This window comes from Rhopalosiphum maidis, chromosome 2 (assembly GCF_003676215.2).
Source record: "Rhopalosiphum maidis isolate BTI-1 chromosome 2, ASM367621v3, whole genome shotgun sequence".
Classification (NCBI taxonomy): Eukaryota; Metazoa; Arthropoda; class Insecta; order Hemiptera; family Aphididae; genus Rhopalosiphum; species Rhopalosiphum maidis.
This window is the reverse complement of record NC_040878.1, coordinates 62,964,630-62,989,082: the sequence shown is the minus strand read 5'-3', so window position 1 is coordinate 62,989,082 and position 24,453 is coordinate 62,964,630. Positions and strand designations below refer to the sequence as shown.

The window sequence follows — 24,453 nt, the reverse complement described above, 5'->3', positions numbered from 1 at the left end:
TTAGTTTAATTTTATAAGTTTTAAAATATGTAATCACAAAAGCAATGTTTAAAATTAATATTTTAATATGTCGACAAATATATAAATATACTATGTATATTTTAAACAGTGCGTTAACATCCAAACATTGTAGTTTGATTTATGGGTGAATTTTATAATTAAAAATCAAGAGCATTAGCACTTTACATAGCTATCTCGATGTTGCCCGAATAAATATTTTTGATTATTTAAAAGTAGCATTTAAAAAAAATTATTTTTCTCTCAGATGACAGGTGTCAAACTAAATTTTTTTTTTAAGTATTCTTCTAATATTTATTCATAAACTATATTATTTGCTTTTATGATCAAGAGCATAGATGAATAAATTGTTCTTTGAGTATGATCATTGTTTCATTAAGATTAACTAAAAAAATTTATGTTAGTACAATATTGACAATATTCCTATTTGTATTAATCTTCACCGGGGAAAAAGTTTTACGATTTTTTGCATTAAATTGAAAGGTTTTTTCTGGATAAATGTCATCATTGATATGTTCATATTTTATTACTCAATATTTCGTAGACGGAGTTTAATCTATAAAGCTATGCTGAAAACTTACTCCATGGTGTGCTCTTTCATTTAAAAATAACACATGACGAACGGATGAAAGGTTCCGATATCATAGAAATCTAGGATTCACACGTATATCATTTAAGGCAGATCCATATCAAAATACTCTAGGATCTATTACAACATACACAAAAAATGTCTTTAAAATTGATTCAACTGTTTAAGAGAAGTTCAGTAACATACATACATACAGAAGATTTATTATATATATATATAAATATATATAATGATAATGATAAAGATAATATACGATATACGATGATGTGTCGACGAGTATGTGCGTGTGTATGATACGAGTGCGTGTTTTTGTCTTTACCTTCACATATAGAACATTTACCCGTAAACGATATTAGTGGCTGACTTGCATTCGACATATCCAGATGATGGTAATAATAATAATAACAACGCGTACATGAAATCGCTTGCATGTATACGTACCGATATTATGTTATAATAACAATATTATTTTATATATATACGTAGACTGCAACAAGTCTGCTGTGACTTTTCTGGTGATGCTATGCAGCTGCTACAGCATCAAGGATTCATCGGCGACTGGACTGCGCACGCTACCCAGCGGGCTAACCCCCTCCCCATCATCTTAACACAACCGCGACTTCTCTATATTATGCATTAACATTAATCATACGCAGTAATTACTGTTTGGTATATATGTGTATGAATAATATATAATATAATATTATATTATATTATGTATATAGAAAAACGTGTCGGGACCTGTAGTGTGGTTCCTTATACTACTCTGGTGCAGAGCAGTGCATATTATTATATTATTCCTACGTATACACACGTATACGCCCATGCGTGAGATATATCGCTCTCCCCCTGCGGCCGTTTGATTTTAACGTATTAAAATAATATGTACACCTCGCATAATATTATTGTAATACATAAAAAGGAAAAGTTTTATTCTGTTTTTCTTGCAACGTTACGAGAGCTTGTTGGTCCGTTTAAATCTGTGTCCGATAGGTCCAGATAGGTACAACGCGAATTGCTTCTACATTATCTACTTGTGTTAAAATCATATACGCATCAAATTCTATGAACCTTGGCGATAAAAAATCCAGAACATATGTATAACAATTTACTTTCAACAAATGTATTAGATAAAACACTCGAAACAATCCGTGAAGATTTTAATGATAAGTGTTTCATAGTCATTTTTATAAAAAATAAAAATTAAATTAAAATTATTCGTACCATTTTCGAATTTTCAGCAGTTTTTGCAATTCTCTAGACTTGTCTAAGACGACTTCTTTCCACATCACTTTGAGATGAAAAATAATAATGTAATACGTATATTAGTATATATCATAGTTAAACCATTTATATGTATTATAATATATCACGTGTACAGTTCAATACAAAATATAATATTATATATATATATACATAAATGTATTATGTATAAGTTTAGCACAGCGAAGTGAATTTATTTACCTACAAACTATATACACTACATTATGCGTGTTTTCGACGGACTCGTGTCAATTCCCAGGGCGATTTATCATTTCCCCCGCGCAAAACCAGACCCTATTACTACCATCAATTCACACCAATATCCATAGGTTTGCACGCCATCGCGATTCTGCACGTCAGTTTTCCAGTCATCGTGTCGTCCTTTATCGCCGTCTGTACAAATATACAGGGTGGTTCACCAAACATGCTCATCCCTTTTTTTCTTCAATAAGCAATTAATCAAAATTTGATTTTTAAAATTTTTAAGTATACTTTAAACCACATTTTCAAATTATTAAGTTTTGTTGTACTTCTTAATGAGTGTGTTGTGGAGATAAGAACTTACATTTTTCAAATAAAAACCTTCCTATTCTACTGTATATTTTTTAGCGGACAATTTTTATAAAAATGTTGACGAATCTGAATCAAAATTTGAACAAGTAGTTTTTGAGTTATTTAATGTTGAGTACTAAAGGATATTACGTTGATGATAATGGGTTTAGAATATGAGAATACTCAAGTAACTTGAAAAATGTCAACATTCAAAATATGTTAAAAATGATCCTATATTTATTATGTATAATAAAATAATACTAGATTACATCTGTTTTATAATTTGTGAAAACCATTTTTAAATATTTTAATTAAGGTTAAATACTTTTCTTTAATTCAAACATTTTATCCTTCAAATAACATTAAACTTATCAAAAATAGGAGTTAGTATCACTACAGGACACTTTTTAAGTAATAAAAAAAAAATCAATAATTTAAATGTATTAAAAAATTCCCAAAATCGTAATTTTAAAAATTTTAATTTTTAAAGGAAGAAATGAGGATTAGCATATTTAGTAAATTACCCTGTACATAATATATATATATATATACATACATACTACAGTGACATCGAGATCCTGTATATATTATATAGAATATACACAGTATAATATATTATTATGATTGCGCAGCGAATATCATTTGTCGTACGTCCGATCGGCAGGACTCCATGCGCACAGCGTTAATATATAGCACGCGCCTGCCGATACATATAACTATAGGTATGCCGACGCCCGGACAAACGTCCATAAATTACCGTCCGAGTAATTACGACGTTCCATTGTTATTAACAAACGCGTCGTCTACCACGAGCGACACATATTATATAATACATTATATATTTTATAGGTAGTATACTATAATTATTATTATACAAACGCACTCCGCGGCGCATAGATATAGGGTAATGGGTATAGGTATATCCTTATTTCGTATATCCGTCGAAACAGACTAGTTAGATCGCACCGTCGCGTCGACAATTATTATTGTGTACGAGTATTAATTTCATATTATTGTAACGCCGTGCCCTAGCTACAACGTTCAGCGAATCCTGTGATCTCTATTCTAACCATGTCGTTCAGCCGCACTAGGGTGCATCCGATGCGGCGAAATACAATTTTTTTTCACCGAACACGGTGTAGACGTGTAGTGCTGTAGTCTCATCCAATGACGTAACTAAGTAATAGGCTAGGAAAGCAAAATAATTATCAACATCGAAATCATAGCCTAATGACACAAGTCTTAAAACTTATTTTATAGCTCAGAAACAAATCGTAGGTTCAATTATAATTCAATAATATAAAGTACATAATTACGCCGCTAGTTCTATCTACGGAAACGTGTTTAGTCACTTTTTTTTCTTACCACTGCGTAATCAATGAGCATAATATTTAACCAGAATATATTATACTATGTATTTAATCGACATTAAGATGCCTACATGCAACTAACACTGTGTGTACTGTGTTATAATATAATGATGTCTCATAAAGTCATAAATAACGCGTTTTGAAATACATGACGAATCATCCAATCGTGTATATACCGGTTGGTTAATTTATTTCAATTTGAGATATAAACCTAAATATAAAACTATTATAAGACCAAATTAATATTATAATTATAATTAAAAATGTCAAATAGCACGTAAAAGGTAAGTTTTTTCTATAGTGACATGTGTTGTATCTAATAGTTATGCGTGCTCCCCCCCCCCCATCTCCGAATTGATAAAATTTCCCAGAGCGGACGAGAAAATTACGTATGCTAGACATCTTACATCCTTATGTGCACAGGTGGAAATTAGAAAACTTCGACTGCGATAAGCATAATATACAATATATTACATAATCATATATAATAATTTATACGTTATTAGGATTTTGTTTTTTATTTTTATCTCAACCATTTCAGGTTCGTATCGTCTTTCAGACAACTCGCAAACGTGAACGGAATAATATTGTCATCTTTATTATTATAATTTTGTTTTTCTTTTCAAATCTATAATATTAAAGTTTACTTGTATTAAATAAGCATTACACGAATATATTTTTTTATGTATAAAACGGTGTGCACAAAACCAAAACTATATTGTCACACGTGATGATTAATGATAATCGTATTCAAAACGATCACTGTTTAATAATAACGCTCGCGCGTCGTTCGTTCAAATTAATAAAACGCTCTAAACAAATCACGCCCAACTGTTGATGGAATCGAAAACCGTATTCAACGATAGATCTGGAGGCTAGTAATGAAATCCCGATAAATTTTTGCATATAATCTTAAATTAATCATAAATTTATTAATGTGAATTAATCGGGTTAAATGTGTTTATATGCATATATTATAATATTGGCGAGAATTTTTACAGTTAATTGGACATCTCCGGAGGCTGTTATTTTTAGACGATAATTTATAACATATACTCGACTGCATTAGATATATAAGATACGTGTCCTTCAAGATCAATAATTCGATTTAAACCCACCGGTTACTCGAACAATTATTGTAACGAAGGAATTTTATTGCAACCTATACCATATAATATAATATGTATGTGGGTTAGGCCCACGTCATACACGGTTCGCGCAATGCGAATGAAATGTTTACATATTATACATTATTGTTATGCATTGCTGAAATGTTCTCCTTAAAATGCATTCATCCTTTCGTGGTTCCGAATAATTCATTACATTTTTATGATTTTATTGCATAAATACAATTCAATTTGTTATGTATAAATGTATACAAAATAAATATAAATATATATATTTATATATATATTTGTTTTCAAATATATTTAGGATATTTAATTAATGCGCATTTGAGTTTTGAATACCAAAAGGTGCCCGAAATTTAATTAAATGTCCCTTACAAAAGTGTAGTGTAGAGTAAAAATGCAAACCAAATATAATATTTTGCAACCATATTTTGTGATTGGTTGGGAATGTAAACGTCAAACATTTCGTAACACAACGTATTTTTTTTCATTTTACTCTTACTTAATAAATTTGAAAATATACATTTGTCAACAACCTAAAGGTAAATAGGGAAACTAAATAAATACACGCACCGCAAATATGCATATGTACACGTAGTTATCTGAAGTACTCGTCCGTTAAAAAAAAAAAATACTATCTCATTTTTTTACTTCAGTTACATTTATTGTTGACGAAAAATATGATAAACAACGACAAACATTATTTGATGTGAAATTGAAAATCGATGTTTTTAGATATTGTCGTAGGCGCACACAATACATTGCAGACATTTTACCTTTTTTGTTACACATTGCGAACGACGATGACCCAAAAAATAATTTTATTTTTTTTACACTAAAACAAAAAGATTGCCAACGATTTTGAATACGACATTATAAAATGTATACTTGTTATTAAATCATTTTAATCATACAGATCATACAAATCAATAATATAATATAGTAATTAGTGATTGCATTTAATTATTTTAAAAATTTAATTGAATCACAAAAAAAAATAAGAATATTATATAATAATTACACTATTGTATAATATTATGATGTATTTAATTATTTTTATAATAGTAATAAAATACAAGCTTAATAACCCAGAATGTTTGACAAGTCTATTAATCTGATTTTTTTGTTTGATTTACAATACGCTAATAGTTAGTTTTATTTTCATCTGTTTTCTAGGTGCACTTATTTTTCTCTGGCGTGCCCGAAGACAAAGTGCCATACCTTAACTCGGCGGGTGAGCGGTACCGTGTAAGGCAGCTCCTACAACAGTTACCACCACACGATAATGAGGTACGGTACTGTCGAGGGCTATCGGACGAAGAACGCAAAGAGCTGAGACTGTTCAGCGCGCAGAGGAAACGCGACGCTCTGGGACGTGGAGTGGCCAAGCAGCTGGTTGCTGACATACCTTGTGCGAACGTAAGTCAAACACGATACATAATAAATAATGCAATCGATTTAATAGCTGTAATTTCAATAATGTTTTAAGTTGAGAACAATCACGGTTTCTTAAAATATTTATTTAATATAAAAATAAAAAAAAAATAACAGATTAAATAAAGTAACATTTATTAAAAACCATACAGTTACAAATAACTTACATTTTAGTACCTATATTTTAATATTGACTACTATACATTTATCAATTTATATCAAGTACTCATATTTTGATGTCATATGTATGAGTTTACTTTGAATAGAACCGTTATTTTCTATTTTCAACTGAAGTATTTATATTAATAAGACTCTTGTTAAATTATTTTCTAGTTTATTGTTTTGAATAATGAATACTTACTAATAATAAAATGAAAAAATTAATATTATCAATCGTAACTATATTAACTGATAACTAACGGACGAACACGGCATGGATACAAAGATTGCCAAGTGTTTTAAACGTATGCTAGAAACCTAAAACCAACAACTATTTTCTCAGTATATCCGTGGTTAAACAGATTACCTAGTATACATCATAACATGTATTTATTTTATATTTCATACTATATAAAATATAGTAGTAGTAGTTCTTATATAGGCGTATAAGAAATATTTTTTTTTCATTTGCCTACGCACACAGCTTCGGCAACTAGTTTGTAAAATGGTTGTTTCTTATGTGTGTATATGTATAACGCACGCGCTAACAGATTTCTACACCCAAGTAATATAATATATCACTGCAGTGACTGCCGCAGTTGCAGTGATAAGACATATGATATAAGCAGAAAACATGTTAAAATATAAAACAGCATATCTAACCATTTTACTGCACATGGTGAGTAGGTATATCATATTATATAGGTACTAAGGTACACTGCACAATACATCGGCGCGCGTCATATACGCTTATATCAACTTATATATTATAACTATGTACATGATACCTATACTTTACGTGTATTGAATAGACAATATTGTTTTGAATTACCTAACCACCAAGGCTTAATATGTATTATTACTGTTACATATTAATAAATTCGAAAATGATAATCTAATTAAATGTTACCTTTTATTAACGACAATTCCGATTGAAGCTGATGTTTAAATGTTAATTTTATTCACTGATAATTAGTAATCTTGTGTACAAAAATTGTAATAACTAAACGTATCGCTTTGGTTTTTTTATAATTAAGTATTTTTTAATTACGATAAAATGTTAATACTGTTTATATAAATTATTATCATTAAATAAATCGTTAGTAAAATAAATTTTAAATGAAAATTATTTAAATTAATATCTACAATTATTTATATTTATTATACTTTTGATTTGAATCATTTTTAAATAATAGAAAATAATCAAAACATGTTCTATCACAATACTACCTATTTGAATTCGTTCAAATCGAAGACATTTTTTATTATTTAAACTTTTTTTTTTTACAAGAAAATATACAATCTATATCATAACATGGAAATAATAAATATATAACTTATAAGATAGACGAAAAAAATAATAGAGCATGAAGTACATAATTTGGGGAAAGAAGCCATCCAGTGATGACACTTTCAGTTTGAATTAAATCCTGAAGGATTTATTTAGCTTATTAATTGTTTTTTTTTTTATTTTTATTTTTATTGTAATAGGTCTTTGCGCCAATTACGTTTAAAATTATTTATACTTGACGATTATTTAAAAATTGGTAAATTTCAATAATTGCATAAAATAGACATTAATATAATGGAGTCCTAAACTAAATTTTCATGAAGGTCAATAATTTATAATTACGTCGTTGAATGTACTAAAAACTATATTAAAATAATTAAATAATTAAAAAACTATTTAGTTCTCAATAATTCCTGTAATATTGTTATTAATATTGCGATTTATGATCATTGTATATTTATAAGTATAGGTGTATATACAATTATTGAGCCTAGCCTTGCTTCACTTACATAAAATTTTATTTGGATTTTACAACCTGTTTTAGATACATACTAAATCTATATTATGTATCATGTATTTATTTATTTATTTTTTAGTTGATTTCTCTTTATTAGGGGTAATTATACGGAAGAATAAGTTGAATATTTTTGTCTCTTAATAGAATACGAACTAAATCTATGATATCAAATAAGATCTTTATAGTAATATCAACTTGTTTATAGAGTTATCTAATGTTGGTATTTTTTTTTCAGTGCGTTTTCCATAGTATATTATTTGAAAGTATAGAAGTTATAGTGTATCTCGTATCATATTTTGAAAGTGTGTTACATATTGGTTCTAGTGTTTCACCAATAATTTTATAATTTCATGTAGATGAGTTGAAAGGGGACCTAATTTTAGATTTTTTGGTTGATTGGTTTGAATGTTCTTAGGTGAGCGTGTATTTGGTTCAAGTATTTTAAGCGATATAGGTATGGATTTGTTGGCGAAGAGGGGCAATTCGTTGATACTATGAGTGGCTATTTTAATTTTTCATTTGGGTTTTTTTCTGTATTATATTTATATCTGTTGAGCCTACCTAGTATCTAATCAATTTCTAAGTTTGATGTAATGAGAAATTTGTCTATTAAGGGAAGTTTTTTTCATTCTCAACTGTTCTTCATCCCCCCCTCTCCTACAGAATTGTATGAAACTATTGATTAATATTTTATACATTGTGTAGAAATTATGTAATAATAACCGTACTATTAAAAATATAATTTATGTATAACCACATGTACCTAGTACACCTATTATACATAAAATTATAATCTCATAATAATGAATTTTAAATATTTTTAAGAATCCTATTTTCTCTTAACTTTGTTAGAGATAAAAAAGTATCATATTAAAAAAAAAAAAGCACTCCTTAAATAATTTTCCACCCGAGAAAACTTAACACTGAGCTGGTTTTATAAAACAAATAACATTTTCGTTCCACTTTGTAGTATTTAAAACGTTTATACGAAAATTACTAAAACGATTTAATATAATTACAACGATAATAATACTACTATTAAACAACAATGAATAAAAATAGGCAATGAATACATTAGACATTGAAAAAATGTTAATAAATGTATTATTATTGATTGCAAATAATTAAAAAAATTTTTTAAGTGGTATTTATGTAAGACTACGGTTTTGTTACTATGTTATTTAAATTATACATTTAGACTCTAAACTACTAATGACCTAACCGTCCTAACCGGGGCGTTTTTCCACGACTGTTTTTGATAACTGGATTTTTAATTTCTACGTTACTTTTAAATCTATCCAACACAAAGTTGTACAATATTATAATATAGTTAAACAAAAAAAAAAAATTGTAATATTAATTATAGCCTAGTCAGCATTATAAAACTTTGTTAACATTATAAAAACTTTCAATATAAGCAACAGCAATAGTAATCTGATCATTTTTTTTAATGTATAGTACTTAAATTGCTTGGATGTTGGATGTTGGTCAGACGTACTGTTTACATTTTTCTAAAAAATAAATTATAAAACTATTAAATTAACAACATGTACATGTTATAAATGTTTTGAATAATAATAGACAATAATTATACAATTATATATTGACTAGCAATCATATTAGTTGTATTAAATATAATGTTAAAGAATATATGAATAAGGTTTATAGAATGTAGATATGCATGTTATTTTTTATTTTGAAAAGCTTATCAATAAAATATGCTTTACCAAACTTTTGTAATAGTTTAAAGTGTTATTGACTATTTTTAAAATAATAGGATGATTTTTCATTTGAATCAACGTTGCACAAGAAGTCATTAGTAACGTCAGTAGCTGTAAAATATAAGATATATTTATTTTACACATTCAACTATAATTACAATACAATATTATTTTTTATTTACATTTTTAGACACTCTCTAACACACTTGTATTTTTTGGCATACTTACCGACATAACTAAATCCAAATTAATATTAAAAAATCCAAATGTCGTTATTTTATCCATTCCAGAAACAGATAATTGATTCATAAACATTTTAACCTTATTAATATTGAAAATTAAATATTATTATTGAAATTGAACACTAATAGTATAGTTGTAATATAATTTAAAATTTCAGTGATCATTATTCATTACTCGTTTGGATATAGACAGGAGCTTCATTTTATATTTCCGTTAGGGAATTATACATTTATTAAAGATCTTATTTTAAAGTAATGTTGATAAGGTTAGACGATTAACAACTACAGTGTAAATTTACAGTACCCAGCAAAATGCACGTAAAAATATTTCAATAAAAATGAAAAAAAAATTAACTAAGAACATTTTTAGAAATGTTTAAATTAAGAGAAATATAAATAAGAAAAATAATACCCTAGAATTAAAAAATAGGAAAATATTTTCTAGGAAAAATAAAAGGTATCTACATAGGAAAGTAATATTAAGGAGTCTTTTATTTTTATTTTTAAAAACAATATTTATAATCTATACTTAAATAATAGTAAAATAGGTTAAGTTTTTGAATAGATGAATCTTACAGTTCTTTTCTTAAGGTTGTGAGGTTTTCTAGAGTCTTACAAATTAAACATAAATGTATAAAAGTAGAGATAAAAAGAACTCTCTTAAATTACATCTCTGTATATACCTGTGTAATAAATACTACTATAAAATTATAATACTCTTTATAAGTTTTAAATTTATTGAACATAAAACATATTTTTGCAAATATATTGTACTTGTGTTTTTACGTCAGTCGGTAACTTTAAAATCTGGGTTAGTCGTAAATATGATATAATTGTATTTTTCTGAAAATAATTTAAATGTATTAATATACTTGAAATATAAATACAATAAATATATTATACTGTTAAATTTCAACTTTATACTGATTCAGTGTCAATTTATATTTTATACACACAGTATAATTTTTTTAAAGTCAGTATTGTGCAGACTTAATAATAATTAGTGATTACATAATATATAACCTATACAAGTACATTTAAAATTTTTAAATAGTAATAAATTTACATTTATTGAGTTAATCAGTTCTTTTTCCGAAATTGTTTACATGTAACTAAAAATATATTTAATGTATTGTTACTATTCAAAAATTATAAATATTTAATTTTACCACCAACCATCTTATTTTTTTTCAAAATTCCAGATAATTTCGAATTTAGCCATTACCACGCACCTGCTACAACTGGTGCAATGACATACTATACTATAATTCCATAAACTTTGTGGACGTGTACAAAAACATGTGATGTGGTGGACAGTAGTTTGGAAGTATAGTCTCTTATAAATAGCAGTAAGTGGATATTTGAGTGCGTAGATAGGCTTTAATATATTTTTCGAAGGGTAGGAACTAGAAAGGCTCCCCCAATATAGAAAAATCTTTCGCATATACGTATATTTTTACGTTGTGTATCTGAGAAGTTTTTGCCGGGTAGAACTAGTAAGCTTATAGCCTTCTCTACTATTTGCGTCCGTGTACTGGAGACTAGAGTGCATATTGTTAATTAACTTGTAGTTTTAACAATGTTATTATATTTACTTTTTCATTTATCCGCGACGCAGCAACGATGATGGACATCATAAACAATACGAGTTGAATATTAAAAACGTGTACTGGAGTATAAGTCATTATAATCTCAATAATACTAGCTTTTGAATTAAATTCATGGCTTATCATTAAATGAAGTAAATATACCATATCGATAAAACTACATACAAAGTAACCTAAGAGCAATGGACCATAACCCAAACTGAATTTTTTTAGTAATTGAGATAGTTCAGCATGTAATAACCTAATATTTTCCATCAACATCACTATTTCAGAAGTTGACGAATTACTGGTAATGGAGTTTAATATAAGATGAAGGTTTTTCCAATAGTCATTTAATATTTGATATCTACATTCGAAGTTAATAAGATAAAAACACGTTGAAATAACAACTATGAAATCTAAAATGTACTGTACACCAAATATAAGTATTACTACAGTAGTAATTGAATGTGGCGGCCATGCATACATACGATATACTTCAAATCCAAGAAAATATATGCATAATGGGGTTAAAATTTTAACCCAAAACTGTTTACTCAATAACCGCTGATGAACCAATAACGCTGCCGGAAGTTGTATTTTTTGTTTTTCGTCATACTCTATGATGCATTTATCATTCTTAAAAACAAATAAAAGAAGTTAATTTTTAAAATAATGTAAGTAATCTGTGTTAATCATCTTACTCAATTATCCTAATTTCTGACAATATTGCCAAAATTATGACTGTCCAAAATTTTAATAAACGGAATTGTTATATATAATAAACACCATTTACATGAACGGTATAAGTACACCAAAATAATTATCCACGTTAGTTCAAGAAAAGAATAATAATTTGTTAAATTTATATTTCGTGATAATAAACCATCAGAATTCACTGTATTAGAAATTTTTATTAAACCTATTAGCTTGTTTAAAACTAAAATATACCTCAAAATAGATTTAAACATTGTGGTCATTTCGTGAGCAGGTGTGTTTGACATTTACGTATTTTTATGGAAAACTAGTTTATTTAGTTCATTTCTTATAAAAACAATATTAAATTTTAAAATGAAAATAATAATATGTTTATTGTTGACAATATTCGACATAGTCGAAAACTTGACGAAGTTATTATTTATTCAAACATTATTTTATTTCCATCAACATAATTTTGAAACATAATTATTTGTACTGTTTGATTTATAAATGTTTGTGGGTTTTAAGTTTATTTATTTAAATAAAAAAATTATTATAAGTTTTTATATTTTACCACGCAATGCTTAGGTGTTATATTTATACTATATGGGGTATCTCAAGTAGGCAATGCTGAAAAATAGTAATAAATGGAAATACGTAATTTTAAAATTTTAAATTACACATTTTTACCATTTTGTTATATTTTTGTACTTAGTATAGATAAAATAAATGCTTGAAATAGTTTATACGTATTGCGTATTGTACATAAAAATACACACTTAATATAGATAGATACATCATTATATAGAATCATTATTGAAGATCACTTAAAAGTCACGTTCTTTTAGTTGTGTCACTATATTCTTATCTATAGGCGTTTTTCTAAGTTATAAATATTTTTAATTTAAAATTCAATCTTTACTATGCCTATAACACCGTAGTGTTATTTTTCCTATATCATATACCTATACATTATACATTTATAATATATATTAAGTTATAAAATACTTATTATTTCAAAAACTATTAACGATTGTTGTTTTATCACAATTTAAAATGATGTAAAAGAAATATTTTCAAAAACGGTGGTATTTTCTGTAATAATGAGTGCCTAGCGTTAAATGAATTAGGTACGTTTTATTTTTATGCTATTAAACTTGTACATGGTTTTAGTTGCTTGTATTATATCTATAATGAGGCTTTTCGGTGAATACTGTTTTTATATAATATTATATAATATATTACAGTACACTCGCATTATTTAATTCACTGTCCAATTGGATAGACACAATTTTTGATTTTTCTATTCACGTCAGCCATTAAGTTGACGAGGGTACTCGATGAGCAGTTGCATTTCTTTAAAACGTATAACATTGGTATTATTATTATATTACATCTACTGGCGTTGATTCGAAATTTAGAACATCACGTCTGCCATACATTCATGCATTTCGTATATTATGATGACGTGGGGATGTAGAACGACGAAGGCGATCGTTATTTTTGTTCCGTCGGAAAAAAAAAATAACCGCCAAATTGCGTTTCATTTTATTATTTACTCTCAGAATCCATGTACTCTCCTTGTTTTGATTGAAAAAACAATACTGTTGTGTACACTGCACGCGCTTCATTACGAAATATTTCAGCGCGTATACAATGGCAGTATATATATATACATATAACATAGTCTCTCGGATCGAATTAATAATTATTATTATTATTGGTTTGATTTGGCTGAAATTAAAATGTTAAAACGCGTATTCGTGGTCAATCTTGCCCGGAATTATAATTATTAAATTTATTTACCTAACTCAACCGTGAACGGCACTCGAACTGAGTTAAACGTTGAGTGTATATAATAATGACTGCTGCAGGATATATAATGACGAACGAAACAAATGCATTCCATTTGTTTCACTCTCCCGACATTCGTGTAAAAACAAAAAAATAAATGAAAATCAACTAGAAAAAAACCCGAATTCTCTCGTTAAAGAGTAATTTTTACACTACGAATCGACGATTTATCGTGTCGATGGAAAAACGGACGGCAGTAACCCGAAAACCGACGCCCGCCCCTGGCTACCATACGTACTCGACTTTGGGTTGTCGCTTGGTAAACGAGGTGCAGAGTCGTGCGCGTACTATATACTCGTATATAATTGCTAAACAAACTCGGTAATTTCGACAATTTTCGCCACGCCAGTGGAATACGGCTGGGGTGGCTGATAGATGGGTTGTTATCTTTCAACGGCACTTGGCGTCAATGGATTTATTACCATATTTATATATATTATAATAATATGTATAGGCGTTTTAAAGGGTGTGCGCATAACACACACATATTTCTTTCTCTCTCTCTCTCTCTCTCTCCCCTGTAAAATTGCTCCAGCCGCCGCCGTTTAACAACAAGTCACATGTGTGGTGCGCGCTGAGGAGCAATAATTATACCCCGCGGTCGCTAGTTTAAAGTGTTTTTAACGCGAGATTTATGACAGCGGTGTCATGAGGGAGAACGAGTAGCTAAGCCAACCAGCCCTTGATGTCGTTATCGTTATCGTTGTTTAGTTGCTGATAGAGCCGATTATAAATATACTACCTTAGTTCTCTAAAAATATTCTCAAACACCTTCGGCCTCAAAAAAAAAATGTCCTGAATCTTATAACGAGTAATATTGTTTTATAATTTTAACATTGAAACGATTTAATTTTTCATGAGCTCTATTTTCTTTTAGCCTAGATTACTGGAGTCAATAGTTTTCATAACCGTTCCGTTTAATCTCATAAATCAAATTGTTTTATTTTTTGAAATGTTATCCATTTCTGGTTTGTGTTCGTTAAAAGAATATTATTCATATTATTAAGTATATTTATAGTGTATCTATTATTATTTGTTACACAGTTGGTGATATTTATAATAAAGAAAATAAAAATGTTTAAACCTTTGATAATATTATGTGAATCTGTTTACTTTTATTAAAATATACCTAAGCTTTATTAAAAAAAAAAAAATGTTTTAGTTTTTTGGAGTAACTCTTAAAATCTGACTTAATCTCCGTCTATTTATACAAATCATTTCACATCTCAATTTCCTGACGATAAGTGATAGCAGCGGCCACCGTGGTATTATCTCGATGGATTTTCTGGCTGTAGTACCTATCCTACTTGTATACGATCTGAATTCTGCGGCTTTTGCACAACAACGGTCACACGTAATACGCGGTGGATTTTTATCTCTTCTTACAAATGTGTTCGATTGCCAAAAAAAGATAATCCCACCCCTGCGAACCTGGAATCCTTTTCCGGCCACGCTGTGAGCTTTTTGTAAATCGGACTCTGCGTTATAAACACACGGTGATATTTGTTATTATTATTGTTGTTGTTCTTATCTGACATCAGTTCCGCCATCGGCGATATATTATTCGTATACGTTTACAGTAATAAGTTATTACTAATAACACTATAACAGTATTACTATAATTCATTGTTGTAATGTAGCTACGCCGTTTTGTATTTATTTTCGTAAAGAAAACACCCTACGAACTATTCCCCGCGGACTGTTGATTTTCACGCACTAATTTGTTTGATTTTAATGTACGGTCTTATACGAGCCGAACTACACACACGCTGAACATGGACGTAATAATATATTACTTGCGATTAATAATATGTTTGCATAACATAAACATTATTCGTCCCGTCAGTCTTTTGTTGCTTTTAAGCCCCCGCAAAACCGAATGAGGGAGGGGGTGTTGTGAGTAAACACGTAGATGTTTTGGTGGGGACGGCAGTGGTGGTTCGCGGAGATCATATTATATCAAGCTCGATGTATACGGTAAAATATAATTCTATTACTGACACTATACAACACTATAATACAGAATTTATGTGACATGGAGTGAGGTTTTTTTTTAAACGACGCTAATTATTAGACACGCAAATCGAATATGAAATCTATATTCGAAACGACGATCTGCATCGTTGTCTCACCGTATTGCATTAACGTTGTTCGTTATTGATTTTTCATAATTTATTTTTGCACAGTGAATTTTTATACGTTTTTGCGTCGACGCGGTAATTCCGCCCCAATCGCGATTTAACATTATTATACGGTTGTATAATATATAATATATCATTATCTAGGTACCTGTGTACCTAACCTATAAGATACACGCGTTGTCATTTTTACTTAGAAATATGTTTCATCATTCGAACCACTTCTTGATTACGCTCTGGGCAATTTAACATAACACACATAATATTATGAAATGTGTAATTTGGATTTGAAACCTGTTTGAAAATATTTTTTCTTTTAAGTGTGCATCGTTATTAATTCTACCCTGTAACTATTTCATACATTCTGTAATCGACAGTCAATACCAGTAGTACATTTTCGATTCATAGTTTATAGGTACTTATATTTCATTATTCGACCCATTATATGATTGAATTCCTGAGGTTTCGCTAAACCGGCTGAACCATATAACCTATAAATGCAGTGGAAACAAATTCCACAAATCAATCGTATTTTTTTAATTAACGTTTTATATCTTTTACAAATAAATATAGTGTATAGGTATAATATTTACCTATATATATATATGTCGATCGATATAAGATTTTTTTACCTCACTCGATATTTAATGATTATTTTATTTTAATTTTGAAACATTAAAAAAAAAAATCAAATTATTAAGTAGCTACTCAGTTCTCTAACCTTACCTAACAGTGATCGGCAACCGGCGGCCCATGAACCATATCCAGCCCATACATCTATTCTATACAACTTGCTTCTAAATTACATTTAAATTAAATATTTCATATATTTATCTATCTTCTTAAATCTATACGTTTCTTATTTATAAAAATAATTGAATTGTATTTTATTTACCACGTCTCGGTCTACCGATAAAATACAGTATGTTCTAATATAACTATATTCTTGATATTCAATTTATACCGATCACGCTTAACATATTTGATGGATCACACTAGTTTTTGGTTAATTAAGTATAAAATGTAATTAGTCCAACAAATTAGATTTGACAAAATTTAGGATGGTAAAACTTCAAAATTCAGTAGCCTATATTGAGCTATACTTTACCAACACTCTTAACACTTGAACGATATATTATGTATATATGTTAATTATTAACTATTCTCCTAAATACGTGCTATAACTTATATACTTACCATAATAACACCTGTCATAAACTTTTTTATACAGAAAAAGAATACAAAACACATGCAATAATTTTATAGAGTGCAATTAAAGTTAAAATAAAATTTTGATTAATATAAAACCACTTAATTTTATTATTTAAAATAAAATTAGGTTTTTAGATACATAAATTATACTCATTCGTTCACCACAATATATTAATAGTTTAAAATAGAAGCGTAGTAAATAGGTTAAACAGAAAATAGGTAAATTAATTATGAACTAAAATATACATATTTCAAGTTAGGTTAACATATACATTATATCTATCACACTCAAAACTGTAATTCTAGTCTTTTATTTCATGATATTCCATTAGCTTTATTATATTTTTAATTATATATTATTGGTTGTATAATTTGATTGTTAATAACATCCAGCACCGTTAATTTTTATCACTTTTTTGTTATCTATTTGCTTGTCGTCGGTCTTACATTTGTATAAATTGATTTTTTTCCATTAAAAAAACCACTTTTATAATAGGGTTGTATGTTTTCATGTTGTATGCAATTTGTGTCAAATTTCAAAATAGGTAGTCATTAAAGTAATAAAATAAACACTTTTATGGCTTTAACCATGACTATACGTCAATATTAAAATGTATTTAGTACCTAATACATAAGTGTGTAACGAAACTGTATAATATATTATATTTTTCATAGTCTGATATTTTGTCAGAATAACACAAGTAATGTTATTTTACATAAAATATATTATGAGTTGAATATTAAAACTAATGATCGTCATCATATTTCGTAGCGATGAGTTGCGTCTATTAGCTTCGCCTCTAAAATGTTGATACTCATTTGCTTTTATTCTCCTTTATTTTAGTGATTTTTGTCGCATAATATGTACGTTAATTTTATAACTTTCAACTTAGAAATGGCTTTTTATCTCCATTAGTTGAAAACCAAATTTTTGATTGTAAAATTGTAAAATACAATAATAATTTTTATTATTCACAAATACAACTAAATGAAGTAATATACGTATCTTATTTAATAATGTTACAAATGCGGAGCTGTGATATTAAAACAACTCTCGTTATTATCTATTCATAACTTTCTCATTATTATGCCTATATATTAATATTTACATAATTCATTTAATGATGGCTTTACCTCATTACTGCAATGGTGTTACAATGATGTTTGTAAACAATAACAGTAATAATAATAATAAATAATAAGAATAATCGCAATTTAATTAAATTAATTTGTTTTAATATCCGAATAAATATGTTAACGTATACACATTACACAGTATATACTACATAGGATTATTTTACGGTCGACAGAGTGTGACAGAAATGTTTGACTCTGATCAGAGTCTACGCATTCTATGTATCGAGTCCACCCGCCGACCGATGACGTATATACAATAATAACGCTCTCGTTTTATCGTAATATATTTGAATTATTGATGCCTGCAACGGTAGGAGGTTTTAATTATTAACGTTATTGAAATTTGAAACATGAGACGCGTTTAAAAATAAAATTGAATGTTTATCCGGTGTCAATAATGTACCTATTGTATATGTTTGATTTATCTACCCGCGCGTCGTTGCTACAATAATTTTAGAAGTTTCGTCGCCGTTTTGCCACGCTTGCTCCGCTGAACGCAATCGAAACAAAACTAAAATATCGTCACGCGATCCCCTGTTGCGATAACGTAAATAAATATATAATATTTCATATTATAATTCAGAATTATGTGAAGCTGACGAAGCAATGCAAGCGATGAACCATGTTGCTGAAGAATTTTAGTATACCTATACTTTTTTCCTGGAGCCATAAAAACTCTACATTCTTTATAGAAGAATACGTGGTCTGATGATTGACTAAAATTAAAATATAATTCTTCATTTTTTAAATATTTTTTTTCTTGTATTATTTATATAATTCTTATTAAAACCCTGTTATATAATGTTTATATAGTTTCAGCTTTACTATTTCTTAAAATTACCTATTTTGAATTTTTAAATTTATAAATAGCTACTTCCTAAAATTTTAAATTTAAAAGCAAAATTACTATAGGCACTAGACAACTTAAGTACACTACATATTAAAATGATTGAGTGAATTTTTTTGAATCAGTTTTTTATCGTTTACCTATTTGCATTATTTTTTCTCGATTTTAAAATCTAAAGTCTAAATATGTAATTTTTGCTGAGAACAACGCCTAACTTTTTATCACCTTTATTTACCTTTCAAGCAGCTTATCTGCAGATTTTGTCACTCAATGAAAATTCTACACATTATCCGTTAGATATTCTAAAAATAAATTATGTATAATAATAAAGAGAGTACCTGAAAGATATAAAATATTTTAATTTAATTTTTGTTTAAAATTTTAAAAATTTACAGATACACTAGATTTATATAGTTACTTAAGTATATAATAGATAATATCATGGTTACTTAATTGTTGTAGCTATTTTGTTATACTTTGCAGCTATTTAAATTAAACCATTATCGTTTTTACAGTGTCAAGAGACCCTGCAGCCTGGCGACATGGCAGTGACGGCGAGCAGAGTTGGGTCGGGCGCGGCTTGGCATCCGGCGTGCTTCACGTGCCGTGTGTGCAAAGAGATACTCGTCGACCTCATATATTTTTACAAAGACGACCACGTTTACTGTGGTCGACATCACGCGGAAACGCTCAAACCCAGGTGTTCAGCTTGTGATGAGGTATAGTATAAAATATTTCAATATTCTACACGCAACCATCCGTTTTACACCTTGATCCACGTGCAGTGGTGCAGACGTGATGTTATATAGGTTACCGCAATTTTTTTTCTCACTCATATTATGTTAGGTTTTGCCCGTTTTGTCCACCGATCGAAAATTTCACCCACCCACCACGACACCGTCTTGATCTACCCCCATTCGCGTTTTATATTACAAGACAAGATGCCTATACAGTATTACAACGATGTTATTGTTCTATGGTAGTACATATAGATAATACAAGTAGTTACACAATTTATAATATTAAAACTATCTTGGAAATAATAATGGAATTATTATTTTTTTAAATAGTGCATAACAAATAAATAATAATGTATATGGTTTAAAAAAAGTAAACAAATTATTTTTCATTTGTAAATTGTAAAATACGATAAATAATTATAGAAAATAAATTTGTAAAATAAATAATGCTATTTCTACCAAAATATTATATTTTTTCTAATAAGTTTTTGATCTAAAACTGCTTTAAAAAGCTGTAATACCCTTCTGTATCAACATTTTTCAACGAATTTCCTATATCATTCCATGATTACACAACAACTAACAATATCGACGATATTTATGAATATGAAACAACATGTAAATTATAAGCATATCTCGTGTATTTAATTTGTATTTAAATTTCGTTAAGTTTCCCAAAATAAACTCATAAAAATCACTGGTTCTCTTAACAAAACTTTTTTCAACGCAATGGGCTACAAAAAATGATATAATGCTTTTCACAGTATTATACCTTACCCGTTATTATACAATACTAAGCAATAAATCTGTCACTGCGATCAACTTTACGTTATATGGTATATTATACCAGTGTGATACAAGTGCCCATACTCATTACTTCGAAATCGCTTAACTTTTGTTTTAAAAATTTTTTTACTTAATTGACGTGATTTCAAACAATATTTTTGAAAACAAATTATATTTTTTACAATTTTTTTAATGATAACATACATTTTTTTATTTTTTATTTCTAAGCAGAATGTTGTTCGAAGTAATGTGTACAAAATTCAAATTTTGTATGATTCACTGTTTAGTTATAAGTGTTTAAAATTTGGATGAGCGAAGTAGAGTGTTAAGGAGATACTTCACAAAATGGTGGTCCACTACTTTTCAATAAAGTTAAAACTTTTCAAAATAATGAATGTATAGACACTTATATGGATTACCTTGAATATAACTTGTATAATTATTAGTTGTTACATATATTTATATATATCAAATGATGTACACGCAGATAATATTGGCTGACGAGTGTACGGAAGCAGAAGGTCGTGCTTGGCACATGAAACACTTTGCGTGCTTGGAGTGCGACAAACAGCTTGGAGGCCAAAGGTACATCATGAGAGACGGTCGGCCGTACTGTCTACAATGTTTCGACGGCCTATTTGCCGAATACTGTGACTCTTGCGGCGATCCTATAAGCGTAGACCATGGTGAGTTATTTTTTTTTAAGCGAATTATAAGTATACAATTTTTAAACGAAAACGGGGGTAGGTAAAAATTGTGGGATGGAATTAATTGACGAGAGCTGAATCCGTCCCATGGCCATACCTCATATTTTTTTATTAATGATTTATAAGTACATATTATACAGTTAAACAAACCAGTATTTTAGGATAAACATGTAAATAACTTTCGTATATAAACGCATATTGTTAGTATTATTACATGCAATGAATATTTAGTCTCTTAAAATCCTATGAGGTTATAAGTACACAATGATTTAATTTAATACTCGTGAGCAGCTTTATTTTCTCAGATTATTTTTTTAAATTTAAAACACTAATTTATAACGCGTTTTCACATTACATTTACGCGTATTGTGTTAAAATCAGAACATCGATCGTTGATTTTCAACCATCCGTATATAGTCAACTCTACAATATACTAAATAGTGTAATCACAATATCGGTTTATATATATTTCCAATTCACCGATTATAATGTTATCATATGTGCAGTTTCTCCGATGGATACCACGTACGTGTTGTATCGTAATAACGTAATTATATTAATTGTTGTCGAAATTCACGTGAAAACGTTCACAAACGCCACAATAACACTCCAACTTTTGAATTTTGACAGTGAAAGTTTCGGGCAATGCGCTATGAATCAGAATCATTTTAATATCATAATAAATACAGTTCACCTTTGCACCTTAGTACCTGACACTCATTAGTACTGAGAGATATTGTATATTATTCGTTTCCACGAGTATACAGCACGCGTGTAGGTATATGACCTAACCCTCTCCTGCACACGAGAATTTCAAAATCAAAAGTAACGCTATTTGTATCATGTGTCATAAATCATAATATTTATTTATTTTTATAAATAAACGGGTTATATAAAACCTTTTAGCAAGATAAAAAATAATGAAGTATATGTTTTACATACTTGAACTAGAGCTCGGCTTATTTTTTTTTAGGTCGATTGTAGTATGTATCATAAGCATGGCTAAGTATGAATACAAATTGAATTTTTTTAATGCGTGACAATACTATTGTACGTCACGACATTTCACAGATTTAAGAGCATATTTAATTTTTATTAATACGTATTTAACAATATGATAATTCACATTTTAATTAATGATATTAACAGCTATTCTTTTTTTATTTATTTATTTGATGAAATTTAAACAAGAATATTATATAATAAATATAATATTATATCGAATATTATTAAGTACATTAATGGTTAATTTTTGACTTTAATAGAATATACTTAAAAGCTAAAATCATTTTATCAGCTAAAAATTTTAAATTTAAAAACCAAAATGATTAAAAAAAAATTTTAAAGCTACGAGTTTACGGGAGTTTTTAATTTTATTTAATTTGGCGTAACAATATTTACTATATAGATAGATACACATAAGTAAACGTGGATTTATGGGTATATTTAATCGTGTGTAAAAAAAAAAAAAAGTGAGAATAACAAATGAACTGCAGGCCATGTTACACTTTACTCGTGAATACAATAATATTTAGTGTCATTTTATTATCACGAATAATTTAATAATATAATAAATAGTTTAATGTGTCTAGTACTATATCTACGAATACAAAAGTCGATACGAATTTGTTTCCATTAAATAGCGTTTAAAATAATCTACTTTCCATATTCTTGTGTATGTATTACCTACTGTCACGACGTGTATATTTTGTATACTTTTTTAAAGACTAATTCAAATATCTACTTTTTATATACATGTAAAACGTACATATTTAATATACGTATACACTTTTACCGCGTTGAGACTCGAGAGGCTGTTGCCTGTTTATACACATGCCGCCCGTATTGTAAGTTAAACTATATACGCTGCTATTGTGTAAATAACGAGTCTCCTGCACGCTATATATTTACACGCTTTAATACGTCGGATACTCCGGAACAATACCTTATACGTATTATACACATATAATAATACATTATACAGTATACATATTAATATATTATATTTTATTATGTAGGTTAGATTATACACGAGAGCGCCGCAGTGTATAGGCTACACAAGCTACACAACAATCGTGAAAAACTTGAGCAATAATATTATTAGTATTATTACAGCAGTGTTATAAGTGATTATTTTAACTGCTGCAGCTTTGCCGAAAGTAACGCGAGATATTCAAATATTATTATGTTTGTCGAAACACAGAGTGCAGAGTGATCATTTTAACGTCAAAAGTTCGTTTAGAAAAACGTTGATTTTTCTAGTTTGAAACATTTTTTTTTTGTAAATTTAAGACAATATATTAGAACATAGGTACTACTGTTGTACATCTTTGTATATACGCACAATGCTGCGTATTGTATCCTAGTTTTATTTATTGGCCTTATTTTTTATACTGTCATATTATTATATTTATAGCCAGTGTTATGTTTTTCAGTCCATAGCAGAAAACTGTTTATAAAA

The 24,453-nt window shown here is 28.3% G+C and overlaps 1 protein-coding gene across 4 annotated transcripts in view; it reads left to right on the top strand.

The window, feature by feature from the left end:
* The window catches only part of LOC113551592 (protein prickle-like), a 169,200-nt gene that overhangs the window by 130,221 nt on the left and 14,526 nt on the right, over positions 1-24,453 (top strand). For all 4 annotated transcript variants that reach the window (XM_026953921.1, XM_026953923.1, XM_026953924.1 and 1 more), the window contains 3 exons: positions 6,099-6,341; positions 20,275-20,478; positions 21,773-21,971. In XM_026953921.1, coding sequence (XP_026809722.1) covers positions 6,099-6,341; positions 20,275-20,478; positions 21,773-21,971 — 646 coding nt within the window. The remainder of the gene's footprint in view (positions 1-6,098; positions 6,342-20,274; positions 20,479-21,772; positions 21,972-24,453) is intronic.